This window comes from Calliphora vicina, chromosome 2 (assembly GCF_958450345.1).
Source record: "Calliphora vicina chromosome 2, idCalVici1.1, whole genome shotgun sequence".
NCBI classification, from domain to species: Eukaryota; Metazoa; Arthropoda; class Insecta; order Diptera; family Calliphoridae; genus Calliphora; species Calliphora vicina.
In genome coordinates, this window is record NC_088781.1 from 106,251,121 (window position 1) to 106,271,825 (window position 20,705).

General features: G+C 33.0%; 1 protein-coding gene across 1 annotated transcript in view; it reads right to left on the reverse strand.

Moving 5' to 3' along the window:
- Positions 1-20,705, reverse strand: part of LOC135950771 (zinc finger protein 91) — a 48,503-nt gene that overhangs the window by 3,201 nt on the left and 24,597 nt on the right. The window contains exon 4 of the mRNA XM_065500301.1: positions 11,309-11,524. Coding sequence (XP_065356373.1) covers positions 11,309-11,524 — 216 coding nt within the window. The remainder of the gene's footprint in view (positions 1-11,308; positions 11,525-20,705) is intronic.

Genomic DNA, 20,705 nt, shown 5'->3' on the forward strand with positions numbered 1-20,705 from the left:
TTGATTTATTCAGTTTAAGTTGTGTCATAAAAACTATCTTGTTGTGTTTGAGTGATACTCACACGTCAAGAAATTTAACTGAATCAGTATTACCTATCCAAGTAATATCCATGACCTGTTCCCTGATCTTAGAACGTTGGTTCCATACACTAAGGTTAGTTGATGGTTTAGTTCAATACTTCACTTATGTTATTTATATGAAATAAGTACATTCGTATGTGTTAAATGAGTCGGCTCTCTGTTCCATGAGTTTTTTTTTACTAATAATGCAGTTAGAAGAAATATTTCTTTTTCCATGTGGACTGCACAACTCACTACTATCGTATGTGGAATAAACTTCCTGCTAAAGTCTTTCCAGTAAATTTCAATGTGAGCATAGTTCAAATTGAATTTCCAAATACCATAACCAATTTTCAATAATAAGCACTGCATGAGTAGGGTTCAAGCTCTGAGTCCAAGAATAATACAAATGATTCTGAGACCAATCTCCAAAGTAAGACTTCATTATATGTATCTGAGTCATCAACTGTATGGTGAATGCTTAAATGCAGGATGTTAGCCACGGTTTCCTTCAATTGGTAAGACAGTTCATCCCCTGAAGTTTATTCGTCTACTAGACACTACTGGACAGTTGCTCAAGAAGCAAACACGTTTTCTTCCTCGTTATTTTCTCTGCAACCAATGCGGCATAGTTGGCCCAGATATATGCAACTTTCTAATGACCAAGTTAAAAGAGAGTAGAATTACTCATGCAATCTGCAATCTATTGTTAAAGCCACAAGGTAGTGTAAAGTTTAGCAAAACCTGAAATTAACGGCATAGAAATTATACTTATTTAAACTGTCAAAGGTTGTTTTCGTTCTAAAGAATGATAATTCTACGGCCGCATTGCATGTTCGAATGTCAGCATAGATATTCAAAGAAGAAATGTAGATGAAATTCGTTTTTGAGGTTTCAAAATTGCGTGAATCTCTGCCAGATCCAGGAGTTTTATTTATATCCTTGGTAGATAGCGGTGCCCATGGTAGAACTTGGAGTCTTTACTTCTACAAGTAAAATCACGAGAATGATGGCAGTTAACACGTGTAAGAAAAAGGATACGCCTTCGTTATCTTCAAGTCATAGCATAGCTTTTAAATTTTTACCCAAAGTAACTGATCTCATATCCTATATAGTATATAAAGGATTACTTAAAAATTACGATATTTAAATAAATAAGAGAGTTATCAATAAGTCTAAAATAAGTAAAATAATGATAAAACTGGAATAGTATAAATCTAACAGAAACCTTATAAGAATATTCCCACACATTGTGAAGAATCCCTGGAAGACAGGATTTTGCGGACATGTCTGGAGATTAGTTTTCCTGCTGAGTTATTGTCTGCGCTTGCCTTTCTTTATTTCTCCAAAGAATTTGGAAAACCATTCTAGACACACTTTTAAACATAGACACATTTTTAAACCACAATTTTTTTTTGGAAATAAATCTGGCATTTCTAAACGGCTCATCCGATCGGGATAAAATTTGACATGGGCGTAGCCAAGGAGTATTCGAGTTTAAGTTATTAAAATGATCCAGGGGCGTCGCTATGCTGGCTCAAAGTAGGGTACCTTCGACATGTAAAATTTTTAAACTCGTGCAATATTTTTGTTTCCCATCCAATTTCTAAGATTTTTATATTTTTGGAAAGCGCTCGGCTAAGTCTTTTTTATCACGATCGGATGAGCCGTTTAGAAATGCCAGATTTATTTCCAAAAAATGTTGATTCTGCCCCACTGTGGAATAATTCATTCTCTCCATAAAAAGTCGAATGGAATTGATCGGTGAACTGTTGTAAAGTTAGAATTGTAAGAGCATGAAAGTTGGGTTTTCTACAACCCAAGTTTGAAACGATTTATAAAACAAACATTCCGAATCTTAAATAAGGTTACACTTAAGCCTCATTGGCCGACTATAGCACTCGTTACTTGTTCATTTGGAGTTCAATCTTGCTTTATGAACTTGTACGAGTACGAAAAAATATCTCTAGCCATTGAGGCAGGCTTAATTAGCAACAAATAATGTTGCTGCGTGATTTGCCACCTCATTTTTATCGTGTGTAACTGCAAGTGAGTGTGGCAGAGAGTGTGTGTTTGTGATTGTATGCAGAGGCATGTGTGCCTCACTGCTTATGAGACAGCTACATAAAACGGCGGTTCCTGTCTTTAAATGACCATGTTACGTTAAGTTTCTTACGTTACTCCATTAAAGGCAAAGGATTTGCCACAACACAGGAACGTGAGTTTGTAGACAGTTGTTTTTTTTTTCTTTCAGTTGTTGCAGTGTTCCTTGTTTTTAGTGTTTTGTGTGTGTTGCTGAATTTCAAATCGATTTCAGTGGAATTGTAGAATTTGATTTTTAATTGAATTGAAGTCAACGAGAATGAGCATGAGGGAGAGAGATCGTTTGAAATGTGATTAAATTGAATTACGCAATTCATGATTATGAGCCAAAGAAACACAAACAATAGTTGAAGCTGCTGCTGCTTGTTGTAAATAAGCAACATTGTTCCAATAGTTGTTAAGCCTTAATCATCAGCATCATTCTGTGTGCAGACAATTGGCGTCGGTAAATGTCAGTTTTGGACACGCATTTATAGGAAACCATGAAAAAAAAATCAAACAAAACTTGGTAAAATTTTAATAAAACAAACAATGCTTCTTTCTAAATTCAACTATTTTCCATTGTGCCATACCCAAGATCCCACTAAATAAATGTATAAACATTGTATGCAATATTCTACATATGAACATGTAAAGATCAACATATTTCAAGGTTAAATTGGTTACAATAACCACCGACCGACCAACCGCCACCGCATTACAAAAACGAAAATAAAAACAATCTTTACAATTACATACATTGCGCTGCCGCCGCACACACAAATTGTATGAAGAGAGAAAAAAAAACCGAGCTGATCATATGAAAATGTTGCAAAAAGTGTAAGAAAATTGAATTGATATTTACTTGCTGTTTTGTGTAACATCAGGGCGGACAGCAACGAGAGCATATGTTACAGAGAAGGATTTATTTAAAGAGTTTTTAAAGGCCAACCGTTTGGGGCCAGCAGATGAAGAAAATATCAGTTTACAACCTGAAATAATAAAATGCTAATTTAAGCAGAACACGATCCTCAAGAGGATCAAACTCTTCATTTAAATAAAGGAAACTAATTCATGTTCAAATGGATACTAATTAGAGATTTTATAATTCGACTGTGTTAACTCGTGTGATGAAGCACCCATCATCAACACTGTTTCCCATTCCTGGAACATATCGTTATCAAATTAAGAGGTACTCCAGTATTCATTCATCAATAGAGAAGTCCTTAAAGATATAACGTTTGGCTTATTATCAATGCCGTTGAATGGTTATTTTTGATGAACAAAAGGGATATGTGTTTTGATCTTTGGAGAAACAAGAGTTTAATGGGAGTTATGTAAGTCCATGTCTTGTAGAAGATAACACGGAAATAGTATTATATCATGATCGTCGAGTCTGCTTAAATCAAGTCTCTCTGAAAGCTGGGATCTGGAAAGCCACAGAGTTGATAGGGACACACATCAATAGGGGGGCTGTAGTGACGATATATGTAGACAGTCGGGCGGCACTGAAGGCCTTGGAATGTCATTTAGTACACTCCAACCTAGTAGAGGACTGTATGAGAGCTCTGGAGGAGCTATTGGTACACTACTCAGTGAGATTGTGTTGGGTACCAGGGCACTGTGATATACAGGGTAACGAGGTAGCAGATGAACTTGCTAGACATGGTTCAGATCTGGACCATGACACTAGGGAACGGGCTGTTAGACCACCCATTTGTCACTACTACAGGGTAATCTACGAAAGATTCCGGGACGGTACGAATCAATCCTGGTGCAGTAGAACAGATTGCAAAGTGTCCAGGGCCTTATGGCCAAGACTGAATGCGAACGCGACTGGAACACTGTTAGAGTTGGATAGGTACAATCTCAGGATTCTAGTAGGAGTGATAACCGGTCATTGCTCAATTGGAGCCTTTAAGGGTAAATGGGATAATGGCACACAGGACTTCTGTAGAGTATGTGGGGATGCAGAGGAGATAGAGACAGTAGAGCACATTATGTGCAACTGCCCTATGCTACAGGGTCACAGACTTAAATGGCTAGGAAATAGATTTCTGGACGAACTTGGTAGTGTGGCTGGCTGCAAACTAAGCAACATACTGGGTTTCATTAAGGGAATAGGGTGGCTATTTAAGGGACGTTCTACGGCAGGTCCAAATCCGTAAAAAGACTTATCTTTCCTTTCTTTCTTCTTCTTTTTAACAGACGGAATTTTGGACTTTTTTTGCTTACTCTAAGGCTATCATCTTTATCTATCTCTATTGAAGGGAATCACAATGGACCTCAAGGTCTCTGAGTGGAAGTACACTCAATGTACACCCCTTCCTAACCTAACCTATGAATAAGTTTAAAGTAAAATTTTTACAATATTTTATGAGGAAATGTCAGCTGCTATTTAGAAAACTTAGATTAATGCCAAAATGTTATGTCAGTCCGGTTTAAGGTATTATATGCACGGGCTTGACCGACTATATTTTCTTAATTATTATACCCTTCATCTTCGTGAGAAGGGTTATATAAGTTTGTCATTCCGTTTGTAATTTCCACAATCTGTCTGTCTGTTGAAATCAATTTTCTGAATACCCCAGATATCTTCGGGATCGAAATCTTCAATAATTCTGTCAGACATGCTTTCGAGAAGTTTTCTATTTAAAATTAGCAAAATCGGTCCACAAATGGCTGAGATATGAGGAAAAAAACACTACAACCTCGATTTTTGTCCAATTTTTGTCCTATATCTGGTTTACTAAGTCATTAATATAGACAATATGGATATCTAATGATAGATATTTATATAGCGGCGTATATAAGGCCATAGTAAGTTGGACCTACAATGGGTCAAAATCGGAAAAATATTTTTTAACCCGTATTTTTTTTGCACAAAAAATAATTTCTTTTTTTAAATTTAAAAAAATTAAAAAAAAAATTCGAAAAATAAATTTTTCCAAAAAAATAAAAAACAACTTTCAAAAAAAAAATTTTGTTTACATAAAAATATTTAAAATTTGTATTTTGAAGTATAATTTGGTAAAGGGTATATAAGATTCGGCACAGCCGAATATAGCTCTTACTTGTTTTTACTTAGTTTGAACAAAACCAGCATACTTTTCAAATACTGATTTCTTTTAAACTAAATTGGGTTTACTCAGTTGCTCTTTTGCCAAAAAGGGCCCCTTTCAAAGACATACATAAGAATTCACTCTTCTAAACAACGCACCACATTTTCCTACAACAATCTGAAACCTTAACATCATGATCATCAGCTAAGTCCACCTCATCATTTGTAACATGTTGAACAGCAGCCAAAGCACCAATAACATAAATTCTATGAGGATAGTATGAAAAGTTTGTTTAAAAGCTGGTGGATTATTTTCATAAGTTTGGATGGATTTGACATGATTTTAAGCTTATCGGTCTTCTGTGAGGAACATGATATATAATCATTGTTCTAGCTCCCTTGTAATGATCGGAAGAACGATCTAGGTACTGCTTTGAATATCTTGAATAAAATATCCTTTGCAATAGCTCTCGGGATAGTGGAATGTTTAGTAATTTATTTGGGCAAATTGGATAACTTTAGAAAAAAACGTGGGATAAAAAGCTGCTTTCATAGGCGAGACATTTAAAAGAAATCAAAGATTTAATGACTGTTTCAAAATTAATGAATTAGTTCAAATGTGGTCGCATATCTTCAGCTGATAAATATGTTTCATTTTTGTCATTCGATTGAGGTGACTAGAGAAGTAATGTGAACAAAGTTTAGCTTTACTTCCGATTACTCACCAAAGCTTATGGTGAATGTGTGCCATTGGTTCAACGTGGGAGAGAATGTTTGTGCGGTTCAGAAGTGATGATTTTGACACGGAAGACAAATATCGAACAGGCCAGCCAAGAAGTTTGAAGACCAGGATTTGGAGGCATTACTTCAAGAAGATTGTTCTCAAACTCAACAAGAGCTTGCAAAATCATTAAGAGCTACTCAAGCGGAAATGTCATAATGATTGCGAGGATTCATCCAAAAGTAAGGAAATCGGGTACCATACGAAGAGACCTTGAAACCGAGAGGCCCTGATAGACGATTTTGTATATCTGAAATACCGCTTCAATGTTATGACCATACGTTATGAATATCCGTAGCGCTAAGGTAATGCTCTGTATTTGGTGGGATCAAAAGGGTTCACAACTTATTCGTTTTAAGCGAGCATTGACCGAAAAACTGCGGAAATATCCGGCCAGACATTAAACTGTAATATTCCATCATGACAACACTCGGCCTCATGTTGCAATACCTATTAAAAACTGTTTAGAATGAAGTGGTTGGGAAGTTTTGCCTCACCCGCTATATATTCCAGACTTTGCCCCGTACGATTACTATTTGTTTCGATCGATGCAGAACGCTCTCTCTGATAAACGCTTCTCTTTGGAACAGAGTATCCGATATTGGCTTGCTTCGGCTCGGAATCAGTATGTTGTCAGAAACATGGGCAAAGGTCATAGCTACCAATGGCCAAAATTTTGAATAAATTTATATTGTACAAATGTTTCAAAATAAAAGCTAAACATTTTTAAAACACCCAGAATTTTTTTACTGCGGATTAGTTTTGAGGAATCTTGAGGAAGGTTTGTTGGTCGACATGATAATAATGATTAAGTATAAATGCAGTTTTGTGCCGATTTGTGAAAATTGCTTTTTCTGTGAGTATTAGATTCGAAGAAAGTCAAGGTAGATTTCGATAATTTTCCCAGATTATCTTGATTTTAGAGTTTTCTTGAAGAAACTTTCTTAGTTTATAGATTTTTTATATCAATATTTACTTAAATTGTTCGTAAGAGCAAACATTTGTCTTACGATATTACCAACTGGTGTAATAATCAGCGAGTCTTATTTATAAATAGAGAGATATGCCAATGCTAACTACGTCCTTCCATGACCTATTTTGAGAACTCTCTTTAATACTATTAGCAACTGGCTTTAGTACACAAGTAAGTTTGTAACCAAAGATTAAAGAACACTCGAGGAAAGTCAATGTCGATTTGTTAGTCAAAGTGATCATGATGATGTTATATAGATGCATTTTTTGTGTTGATTTTCAACCAAGAAATGGAAAATCCCAATGACCATGGGACAAAGAGATTTGATCGGTACATATAGGAACTTTTCAATATGATTTAAAACAAACAGCAGTGACTTCTGTAAACATTCAAATGAAGTGACTTTTATCAACTATTCTACTCTAAGACTTCGGTCAATAATTCGTATTGAATACAACTTTTTAAACAGTTTTGAGGAGACTATGGTCAACTTCAGTCAAAATTGCAATATAGTGACTATTCTTGATTATTCAACTCTGAGACTTCAATTAATTATTTAATATATCTATTGCGGGAAATTGTACAATAGGGAGATTTGAGCGAGTCTTCTATGGAGGGATCTGTACGGACATTTAAATATAGAAATTTCGGTAGTATTTTTGTTTTGAACGGCCAATGGTAGTGTCTTTGGACAAATTTTTAGCTCTGAAATTATCGGTCACAGAGAACGGTTCATTAGAGTGGTTTGGGTGATGGCAGACGGTTGAAAATAGAAACTTTAATGGATTGTATAATCGAACTTCGACTTTTTATTAAATTCATCGACTTCGGCAGAGTTTTCAATAAAGAGTCTTTGCATGATGATTCAATACATCGACTTCGGTAGACTGTTTCATATATTGACTGCTGTCGATTGGAAGAGACTTCGGTCGAATGTTTAATAAAGTCATTTCGGTCGATTGTTTACCACGGAAATTTAGATGAATTTTGAAATTAACGACAGTTTTCGAAGGTTCCGACATCCAGTTCCGTTGATGTTTTAACACATCAACATGGGTCGACTGTTCGTTACTGCGACATCGCTCTACTGTTCAACAGAGAGACTTTCGTTGGCTTTCCAATTCAATATTATAAACAAATCAACTTGTGCTTTCTATTCAATTCCTAGACCTTTGTCAACAATTCAGTTGCAGTGATTACGGTCAACTATTTAACATATGTAGGTCAACTATTTGAATAGTCGATTTCAGTCGACTATTCAACTCTAAAAATCTGTAAATAATTGATTGCACAATATTCTTCTTTTCCACCTCAGAGACTTTTGTCTCTGATTTCTACTTTATTCGACTACTTATTACTACCGCTTTGATTAAATTTTTAATGGAGAGACTCTCGTTAACTGTCCAATACAGTATTCGGTTGACTGTTTAATGCATCAACTTCGGATGACTATTTAACAGAGGGACTTGGGTTTTCTGTTCAATTCCTCGGCATTCCTTTCGACTGTTTAATACGGTGACATTGAGACTATACTCCACAATACAATATATCGACTTCTATCGAATTTTAAACACCGAAAATCAGTAAATTCATTGGCAACTGTTCCACTCAGCGACTTTTGACGATGGCTCAATACAATGCCTTCGGTACAAAATACAATACATCGAGCTCAATCGACTTTTTAATGCAGCATAATTTTTTGATTAGTCAATACAGTGGCCTTTGCCAAAGCAAACAATTTAGACGATGTTTAAATAGAGTAACAGTCGGTCGACTATTCAACACGATTGTTCAATAAAGTGAATTCGTGTGATCAGTCAATATTAAAACTTCGATGAACGATTCAATACATCAACTGAGGCCACTATTTAATTCCGAGACAATTGTCAAAGGTCAACAATCCACTGTTACTTCGAAGCATCGCAAGATGGGTTTGTTGGTCAGCAGATCCGGATATTGAGATGCAGAATGTTTGCATTTTCTTGAAAGATTGCACTAGTTTGGCACGTTTTGCGTTTTTAGTTCAACTCTCTTAGTTCATTGACTTTTTAGTTGAAATGTTTTTTAAATGGTTTGTAATAGAAAACTTTTGTCTTACGATTTTACCAACTGATGGTTCCAGTCGGCCAGGTTTATGAATACTTACAGCATTCATTGTTACATGATCGATTTAACAAACTCTCTTAAATGTCATGATCAGCAGGATATAGTTCTCCAGAGAATTTGTAACCAAAGATTGGAAGAAAATTCAAATCAGCTCCGAAGAAGGTCAATTATATCGATCAATAAGGTCAGGGTGACGAAATGCACCGATTTGTATCCGAAGTCTGAAGAAAATTTCCTGTAGATCAGCTCCGAAGAAGGTCAATTATATCGACCAATAAGGTCAGGATGACTTAACCGAAGTCTGAAGAAAATTCCCTGTAGATCAGCTCCGAATAAGGTCAACTATATCGATCAATAAGGTCAGGATGACGAAAAGCCCGATTTGTATCCGAAGTCTGAAGAAAATTCCCTGTAGATCAGCTTCGAAGAAGGTCAATTATATCGATCAATAAGGTCATGATGACGTAACCGAAGTCTGAAGAAAATTCCCTATAGATCAGTTCCTAAGAAGGTCAATTATATCGATCAATAAGGTCATGATGACGTAACCGAAGTCTGAAGGAAATTCCCTGTAGATCAGCTCCGAAGAAGGTCAATTATATCGATCAATAAGGTCGGGATGACGTAACCGAAGTCTGAAGAAAATTCCCTGTAGATGAGCTCCGAAGAAGGTCAATTATATCGATCAATAAGGTCATGATGACATAACCGAAGTCTGAAGAAAATTCCCTGTAGATCAGCTCTGAAGAAGTTCAGTTATATCGATCAATAAGGTCATGATGGCGCAATGCACAGATTTGACTGATGAAAATTCTTGGTTTTTTCATAGCGATCATTTCAAGGTGGCTTTGTTGGTCAAAAAAATCATTACCACGTAATACGAATGAATTTTTGGGAGTATTGGAAACCAAAGATTGAAGAATTTGTAAAACAATAAGTTTTTCCACATGGATCGGCTTCGAAGAAGATCAAAGTGAGTTTATTCGTCAAAATATGACAATAGGAAATAGGTTGGGATTATGCTGAAAGACTTATGACTTGCTTTCTCAGCTATCATAAGTTAAAGATTTACTTTGTCAATATCCAAACCTCAAGGAATGTCTTGGTGAAAATTGATTTGGATACAGACGTTAAAAAAGGAAGTTAAAACGAAGTATATTTTGCTAAAAAAAACCTTTTCAGACTGATCTTGTGACAACGAAGCGCATCCAGCTTCGAACAGTATTCACTTCATCACCGTATTTAGATTATTCGTATTGGGGTTTTTTGTTCGCTATACAGTGGCAATTGCATTTAAATGCAATTGGCTGGCTAGTTTCATTTAAAAATGTTTTTGTAGTTGTTGTTTTTTACATGCAGTTTGTTTTTTTTTATTGTATTTCAACGCTAAACATGCATAAGTTTTGCAATTCTTTGTTTTGATTATTTCTTGTAGTATTTATACGCTGGAGTACGAGAGGCAGAAAGAAGCCTCTCTATGTTGCTGTGAGTAAAAGGAATTTTTTGCTGTCGTTTTTTGTAATGGTGGAGTTGTTGGTGTGTGTAAAAATTCACAGAACATATCAAAGCGATCGATAAGTCACGTTTCTAGAGGCAGAATGACTTGTTGTTATTATTGTTGGCTGCTTTTTTATGCATTTCGTTTAGTTTTTTTTTTGAAGTTTTTTGTTTGTTAAACTTTTAAAGGACATTGTCGGCATTTTAATCTTCAGCTTGTGTTTTAATGTCTACCATATTGATTTTTTTGTTTTGGCGACAGTTTTTGTTGTTGCTGCTTTAATAAACAGTGATCGAAATATCAGCAATTTATAGATCAGTTGAAATAAATTTATATAAAACTGCGTGTTTTTAATGTGATTTTTGTGCTTTGATTTTTTGTAGAAAAATAAAATGGAGGTTGTGATATATTTTTATTATTTTAGTTTAAGGTTTTTGTCATCGTTAATAATAATGGAGGTAGGGATCAAGGGTTCCTTATAGCAAGTCACAGTGCTTACTTTTCTCCAGATTTTAGTCCCTGTAATTAATGATTTAAAGGAAAGAGATTCCAATTCAATAATCTCCATCGATTTAATTTAGAAAGGATAATGAAATTGGCAACATAGGGCAAACTATAATGATCTTTAAGGAGCCATTTATTTAAATTATTCTAAGCTCCCAGCTCTAAAACTAACCTCAAATTTTCTCTATAGAATCTTATGTCCCAAATCAAATAAATTTAATTCTATTACAACTTAAAACTTACCTTTTCAAATGTAATTTACTCTTGCCCACATAATTACAATCCTTTTCCGAGCATTTGAAACTTTCCACTGAATGGGAATTCAAATGAATGGCCAACAAAGATTTGTTAACCGAAGAGTAGCCACAATTCTCCTGGGTACATTTGAATAGATGAGGTTCTTCTGCTGGCTTTGACTCCGAAACATGATGTGTCAAACAGTGCATTTTCATGGAATGCCTAAAAAATTAAAAAAAAAACTAATTTATTCCTTGCAAATTAAACACAACTTGTGTTGTTTTCCAACAAATTTCAACATTAGAAATCTAAATTTACATACAAAGTTGTATTTTATTACCATCAAAATTAAATCTAAAAAATTTTGTTCGCCTTTTATTTTCTACTTGTTTTTTTATGGGACTGTATAATTAGATTAAATCAAAGTTATTAGAATTTGTAAGCAATTTTTCTAGTCACGTTTTTGGGCAACCTAGGACGTGTCGTTGAAAATAGCAGTGCAGAATTTGTTTTTTTTTGTTATTTTGTTGCCTTTTCATCTAACAAAAATACATTTTATCCTTTTCCAGTTGTTGTTTTTTTTTTGTGGAACAAAAGGAAACGTGTAAAAGGTGAATGTGGACAACTGACCAATTTTAAAATTCTAATTGAATCTAACAGTTGACATGAAAACAATAAAAGTGTAAAAGTTTGCACAAGTGGCAGAGGAAAATCATTGTGCAAGTGAAGGATAGTTATTTTGAAAGCTAAAGGGAAAACTATAAATTTAATATGTAGCAATAATTTAATGTTGAATAAACTGATTTATTTAACTAAATTATACAGTGGCCAAATCACCGCATTCGAAATCGAGTACTTCATCATCGAAATGTTGTTAACGTGGATCACGGCAATCGTTGTCGAAACATATTTACTCGAAGTTGTACTTAAACAAACAAACACTACCATTTTGGGGCAAAACAAAGAAGTAAAATAATAAATAAAAATTAAATATTTTTACGATTTTTTTCAAAATTAGTATAAACAAGTTAGAACGGTATATTCGGCTTTGTCGAATCTGAAATACCCTTCATCTGCATACATATTTTTTAGGTTGATAAATATGGGAGCTATAACCAAACCGATCGTCATAGAATTAGGTACAGTGAGTGTCACTCAAAATCGTACAACATATATTTTTTTTTAAGTATTATGAAATTATACAGGCAATAATAGGTGATTATATAAAAAATTAAGAGTCATTTTATTAATTGGAACAAAAAATATATATTTCAACAAAAAAGTTAACAAAACCTCAATTCGTTAAAAAATTATTGATGAAAATTAAAGAACATCACAAAATTCATATTTCACTTAAATTCGTAGAATTATATTAAATTATAATTAAAACTTTAAAAATTAAAAAAAAATGTTAATATTAAATAATCCTAATACTTTGTAGGGTATCATTTGCTATTTTTTAGTGCCTTTACGATTTTAAATGAAGCGTTGATATTCTGGGCACTGACAGTCTTACCCAATTTTTTTATTTGTGGATAAGGGCAATTAAAATTATACCCAATTTTCTGATAGGTAATAGCACACACAATATAAAAATAGCATTTTAAAATATTTCCAAAACATCAACTTTCTAAAACTAATGAATAAAATTTGACTACGATGGTGTACGATTTTAAGTGACATTCACTGTATATCGATTTTGATATATATGGGGATTATTTATGACGAATTTCAACTTAATAGCGATATTTATAAGATGTTTATGCTAATTTAAGTGATTTTCGGAAGTGAACTTTATATGGGGGCTATGGTCAAATATGGGCCGATCCACAAAAAATTTAGTGTTGTGATTTCTTTTAGCACGAAACTTATTTTTGCTGAATTTTGTATAGATACTGCAATGCTGAAGGCATTTATAGACCATAGAACCATATTTCGGGAAGAAATTTGTATGGGGGCTAGGAGAAATCATGAACCGATTCTTATAATTTTCACCAGAGTTAGTCCTTTTATTATAAAAATAACGTGTGTAAAGTTTTATGGTATTATCTGCAATATATTTACACAAATAAACAAAAATATGTGAAATTTTTATTTTTTTAGGTTGTCTCACATTTTGGTTCATAGCTCTGGTTCTACTGAACCGATTTTGCTGATTTTCAATACCAAACTGCTTAGGACAACAATAAACATATTTTTTTGCAAGTCTACCAATTTTGTTTGCGTATTTTTGACGTGAGCGTGTTTAACACAGACGGACAGACAGACGGACATGGCTCAATCGACTTAGAATTTCATAAGGATCAAGAAAATATATACTTTGTTGGGTCTCAGATGAATATTTCTCAATTTTACAATATTAAAATATAATATTTTATTTAAAATTTTGGAAATCAATTTGTTTTGTATTTAGTTTGTTACGTCTTTTACAACTTTGTTCTAATGCAAGTAAAAAAAAATCCCGCATTATGCTGAAATTTGTCACTGGCCGATGATGAGGAATACATAAAACAATTGGATAAATTTTAATTAAAAGTTTTCTGCTATTTTTTTTCACAATTTATCACAAATTTATTTATTTTGTTATCCTTTTTTGTTTGTTTAATAGTTATCACAAAGTAATTTGATTCTCTCTACGGACGAAATGTAATATAATAACTCAAAATCTCTTGGTTTCACTAACGAACTCAATTTACGAATCTCGACCTTGGCATAGTCTATAAGCACTAGGGTTGCCTTTAATAAACGTAAGTTGGATTTTTGCAAGTCTCACCACTAGCTTGGTAAACATTGGAAAGAAATCACCCTGAAAAAATTTTAGGTAAATCGGTTGGGGTTAAGACATGCCGCAAGCCCTCTGAAGTTTTGAGATGCATTTACGAGGGGAAAAATTGCAATTTTTTCAGTTTTTAATTTAAAATAAATAGAAATGTGTACGTAATTGTTGTTCTAATGAGACATAAAAAACAGAAATTGTGTCGAAACATGTTAAAGTTATTAAAAATTTCCCAGGCCATTAACGTGTCTCAGGCCACCAGAACAAGAAATATAGGAACAAAATTAACATATTTTGAGAAATATTAAAATAAAAGCTCATTTTTACTTAAAATATATCCATATTCACTTGTATACGAGTTTTTGTCTTCGTAGGATACCGTTAACCTATTCTTAGGTATGAACAAAAAAGTAAAATTTTTTAATGGCAGTTTCAAAACTCCATTTTCAAATTTTTAAAAATTTTGTTAAACAAATTTCAGAATTTTTTGATCATCTCATTGGGATTTATTAAGAATATAATAGGGAATAAAAATGTGAAAAAATTATGAAAATATCTCTTATAGTTTTTCCGTACCTGCGATTTAAATTTTGAAATTTTCGAGAAAAACCAATTATTTGGCAATGTTTAGGCCAATGAGCTCTATTTCCTTACTCTTATGAATTTTAAGTAAAACCTATTGAGAATATTATAGTCCAGATAATTCTAAATATACTCTGAAATTTTTACTAAAATCGGAAAACGTTAACCCTTAAATCGTGAAGGTCAAAGGTCAAATTTTTCAATATTTGGATTTGTCTTGGAAAGATTTCGAAATGTTCGAAATGTTGTATATTTTTGGGCCGATCTTGATGAAATTTTACAAATTTATTAAAATCGGCCCAAAAATATATAACATTTCGCTATCTTTTTTTAGAAATTCCAAATATTGAAAAATTTGACCTTTGACTTTCAAGATTTAATGTTATCGTTTTCCGATTTTAGTAAAACTTTCAGACCATATTTAAAATTATAAGACCTATAATATTATGAATAGGTTTTACTTAAAATTTATAACATTAAGGAAATTGGGCTCATTCGCCTAAATATGGATAAAAAATTAGTTTTTCTTGAAAATCGCAAAATTTAAATCGCAGGTACGGAAAAACTGTAAGAGGTATTGACATAATTTTTTCATATTTTTATTCCCTATTTTGATCTCAATAAATCCCAATGTGATGATCAAAAAATTCTGAAATTTGTTTAAAAAACAATTTTAAAATGGAGATTTGAAACAGCCGTTAAAAAAATATTTTGTTTTGCCATACCTGCGAATAGGTTAACGGTATCCTACGAAGACAAAATCTCATACACAAGTAAAGACGGATATATTTTAAATAAAAATTAGCTTTTATTTTAATTTTTTTCGAAATATGTTAATTTTTTTTCCTAAATTTTTTGTTCAAGTGGCCTGAAACACGTTAATGGTCTGGCGAATTTGTAATAACTTTAACATTTTTTAACCAAATTTTGTCATTTATATCTCATTACAACGATAATTACGTACATATTTCGATTCTTTTGCATTCAATTGCAAAAGTATTTATTTAGTAGCAACATTTTTAAAATATCTGAAAAATTTGCATTTTTTCCGAATTTTGGCGATAATACAGTTTTTGGGTCATTTTGACCCAAAGGAGATGCAGGGTTAACTTCCAAAAAAAAAAATTTTAATGTAATATTCATTAATATAAATAAATCTATACATTTCTAGAAAACAATGCAGAAATTTAACGAGTTTCACCTATTTATTCCATATAAATAGGATAATTTTGCATATATCTGAACTTTGACCTCGATGCGCGTCCAGAAATCGTTGCCCGATTTGGCTCAAATTTTCAGCACTTAACATTTAGGCATAGTGTCACAATATTCCACCCGGCACTCTTTGTAATCTAAAAAAAAAAATCGGATGTCACTCTAATGTATACATTTTTCAAAATTCGACAGTGAGAAATTTAAAAAATATCTTTGAAATATTGAAAATTTCATTTGCATCATGAATGCAATTTTTTCAAACAATTATTTGTTTTAATTATGTAGTTTAAATGCATCCTAAATAAATCAAATCCAACATTAGCTTCATAATAGGGTAGAAGGGGGATCATTCGACATAGGGGCACATCTGCCAACAGCGAATATGTTTTCGTTTATCGATTGTTTACCATCCATGAAAGTTGGAAAGTTTAATTTTACATATGACGTGAGGCAGACGCAATTGATTGTTGTTTAATAAGCTATGCAAATATTTCAGCGTGTAAATTTTTTGTGCTAACTTCTTTAGTTTTTGTGATACAAAAAAGATATTGCTTGAAGATAGAATGTCAATAATAGTTAACAATAAGTGACAATAGTCTTTTCGATCATTTAATTAGAAGTAACAAAAAATTTATATTAAACCTCTAAACTCCCCCAGGGGCACATTGAAAGTAATAAAACTAAAGCCAACATATGTAAGTATCCGAAACAAGAAAAAATTTACGAATATGTATTGTGGTTTTAATTTGAGATCGCCTCAAAAAAAAAAGTGGCGAATGGTCCCCCACAACCCAACACGAAAAGTTAAATCCAAATTGTATTTTCTTGATTGTTGAGAAAAAAATAATCGTGAATAAAGTCGCGATTTAAAATGTTCAAAGGACTTCAAAGGGTATGTGTTTACTGAAAATGGTCAAAAGTGGAAGACCCACAGTGAAAAACTGGTTCGTTAAAAACCTATCTAGTATTTCAATTTTAAATTTCTAGGAAAAATTTCCAAATAAATTAATTTTTCATATTATAATAAGTTATTACGTTTTTACCTTTTAAAAACTGTGGTTTATTTCCTTTAAATAAACCTAATACTTTTGATTGCAAATAAAAACAGTTTAGTAGTTTAAAATTGTAACAAATTTTTATTTATTCAATTATACACAACAACAAATACACGTTTATATTTCAAAGGAATACACTTAATTGATGCTTATTCGAACAGCTCTATGATAAACTAAACTGACTGCAACCGCTGCAACTATTTATCTTCAAGCAGTTTCATGAATTATCTTAACGGACAAAACTAGAATGTTCTCTTTCTAGAGCTTTTAGCAGCTTAAATTTTAATGTTAGCAGCAATGCTAACAATGTTAATAACAGCGTGATGGAAACAATGCTAATAACATAGTGATGGAAATGCTTATAAACATGATGAATGCTGCAAGCAGTCGTTTAAAATTCCTGCAACCTACTTTCCGAATTTAAATAGTTTTCAATAAAACTATTGAAAAGCCTAAGAGCCTAAGAAATTCTTAGGCTCTCAAATTTGCTTCTAAAGAGACTTCACAATTGTTATTTTAAATGAGTCAGGCCCTTTGGAAGGTTTCGAGTAAAATAGTAATGTGCAATTCAGAAACCTTTATGTTTTCTAATTAACAACAAATTCCTCTGAAAAATTTTCCACTAAACTTTCCATAATTCATTGGCTACATTTTATAAAACTTTCCATACATTATTGCTGAAAACTACTGCATCCTCTCTTTGGAAAATAAATTCAACATCATAAAATGCATAAACCTTGCTAAGGGAGGAAGAAATAAAATTTAATGTTGTTACATGTTTCCACAAAATATCTCTTCATATAAAGATTAGCTAAACATACTTAGTACACTCCATGTACTCGTATGCACGACTATAATGAGATCCCTCCATTGTAAATGTCACAAATATATGACGTTGTTTTGCAGCAGTTTTTCCACACTAACGACCTAGATGTCTTTGGATTCCTTCAATTCGTTGTAGTGTGTTGTCATACGCTTATGGAATGATGACATTGGCTGCCTGGCTGGTTGGTAGGTTGGTTGCGCTCGTATGGTTTCCAACAAAACAACTACTAATTCACCTAAAAACTACATATAGAGGAGTAGTTTCAGTTAGTTACGACAATGTACCGTAGCGGTGCATGAGTATGAGAACGTTCAGTATGTTAAGCCATTATCCTTTTTTCCGTTTTCAGTTTTTTTTTCCATGCAAAAGTACGTTTACGATGGAAAATAACGATAAATTTGTAAAGTTGTTATTGTGTGCTTTACTACAAAGTTTTGTTTGTATTTAAGATGGTTACTTCAGGTAATTTTTTTTTCACCCAACAATGATGCAACTAAAATCAATGTTGTTTGGTTTATTGAGGAAAAAAGAACACTGTAATGATAATGAGATTAAAGTTGTATATAAAAACCAATTAAATTAGAAGGACAAATATCCATCTAGTTTAATAGGATACGAGTCCTTTTTAGCAAGAAAGAAACTTCATCTATACATTGCAAAATTTAGAAATAAGAAAACTCCTAAAGTTAAGAATTTAAGCTCTACATCCTGAATAAAATATATGTTAGTTCACTGTCTTGAAATTTATTCAGATTTTGGAAAAGTTTGAAAGGTAGGTGTTGCCAACATCATTCATTTTTCTCGCACACCTCTAATTTACATGACATGCATACAATTTTAATGAGCTGGAAATTATAAAACGAGGAAGTTTTAAAACATGTACAATTCTAATGCATTCTTATGTATTTCTTATACACCATCAGCATACTTTACTATACATTCATTTACTTAAGACAAGTGTCATAAATATTTATGCGAGTTGTGGGAATAATACAAAACAAACAGCCAAAAAGAAAACATTTCAAAATGCCAAAAATGTTTTACTTCATGTGCAAAACAAAACATGTCTTCTACTTGTCTTTCGTGAAAAAGAAACAAGCGAAATAAAGCTTTCAAGGTAGAAAACTCCCAAAAATCTAAGACACCTACAATCAGACAGACGAAACAAAACAAACAAACAACCAACTCCAAAACAAAAGCAGCAAAACTTTTGACAAAAAACCCCCGGTTAAGACATCGAACATCCTGATACTGACAATGAGCCCCATGAAGAACAGAAATCTTCTAATGCAGGATGTTAACTCCGCCTTGGATAAAACTTAATCAGGTAAACAACAGCGACAAAGAATATGTTTGTTTTGGTGCATGTATCAACATGTTCCAAAAAAAGAAAGGAAAAGAAAAAAAACATTCGCCATGTTAAAGATTTCCTTGGTTTTTTGAGGTGTTGTGTTCAACTAGAGAATCAGTGAAAAGGTATCAAAATTACATAAAAAGGAAATACACTACAACATTTTAATAGGACTTTTGCAAAAAATAATTTTCATGAAATAGCATTAATTGGCGAATTTTTGTTGAGAACTAACTCAAAAACTAGTTCTGAAAAGATCGTCGAATGATGAAAGATCATTTCCGAATTCAATGAAATTTATCACATCCGACATGGAAGGAAATTCTACAACGGACTATAAAATTACTCGTAATGTGATAGGAAGCAAAAGGTAAACCAATTTTCCATCGCTAGACAGCTGGTTGTAACGGAAAGAATGCTATTCCAAACCACTAAATGTGAAAATTCTACCGTTTAAACACATATTGAAGTATCTTTCAGGAGTAAGTTTATGCAATAGCAAGGGCATAGATTGGGTTTAATTTACAGTCGCTTACTTGGCTCCATTGCACCCTTCTTCCTATGTTTCTTGGTGTATTTTTCTCGAACCATCCTGTTGTTTTAATGAATTTTTGGACAAAAATTTGGAGAGACAGTTGTTGTCAATAAGTATTTGTTGACTAAGAATTCTACATCGCAGACTGGATTCCGAACTGTGAAGATGTTCAGTTGAGATTTCTTAGACTGAGTCTAGGCAGATTTATGGCGTAACTCTGAATTACCATATGGACAAGAATTGTTTGGTCTAGTTGTGTTAATCTCTAAAGAGATGAATGCCCTTTCAATGAATTTCGTTATATCCTTTGAACAATTTCTATTATGATGTACTTATTTCTTAGTGATTAAAAGATATTCCATACCCATTTGGGGTTTGCACCCATCTGGGCCCTGTTTTAAGGAAGCCAATAAACCTCGGACAGCTAAAATAAGAACCTAGTTTCGTCAATTTAATGCTTTCAATCAGAATTCCTAAGTTGTTCCAGGATTGGCATGGTATTGTCAAATAGACCGATGAGCCTTCAACTCTGTGTGTCCAGTTAACGAATTAACTTCAGTGTGTTGGCATATTTAGGTTCAGAATCAGTTATTTTCTCTTTAAGTTTCTTCAAAGGATATTGGTCGTCCTGCCGACTGCAGAGTTCTGCCAGTCTCTGATGTATTCGTTTATCGCCTACTCTTTTAGTATATCTTCAAAACTTGGGAATGGTTCGGTATTTTCCAGACTGACGATATTCATACGTGATCCCGTCTTGGGTAGTGATGGCTTGGAAACCATATTATCTCAAGATATTTGGATAAGGTTCTGCGAAAGATGGAAGCCAGATCTATCCGGTGTAGTCGTCGTAAAACTTGGATAGAAAACGGGTAGGATGTAGCCAACAGGAAGATACATGTTGATGTACCTAAAATGTTTCTATGATTTCATGACATTTAGCCTCATTGCAGTACACGCGGCTATTTATTTCACATAGATGTTTGGTGGTAGCCAGTTAAGAATATTGAACAATGAGATATTAGCATTTCTATTGACTGTAAAACCGAATCCAAGCAATGTTAGG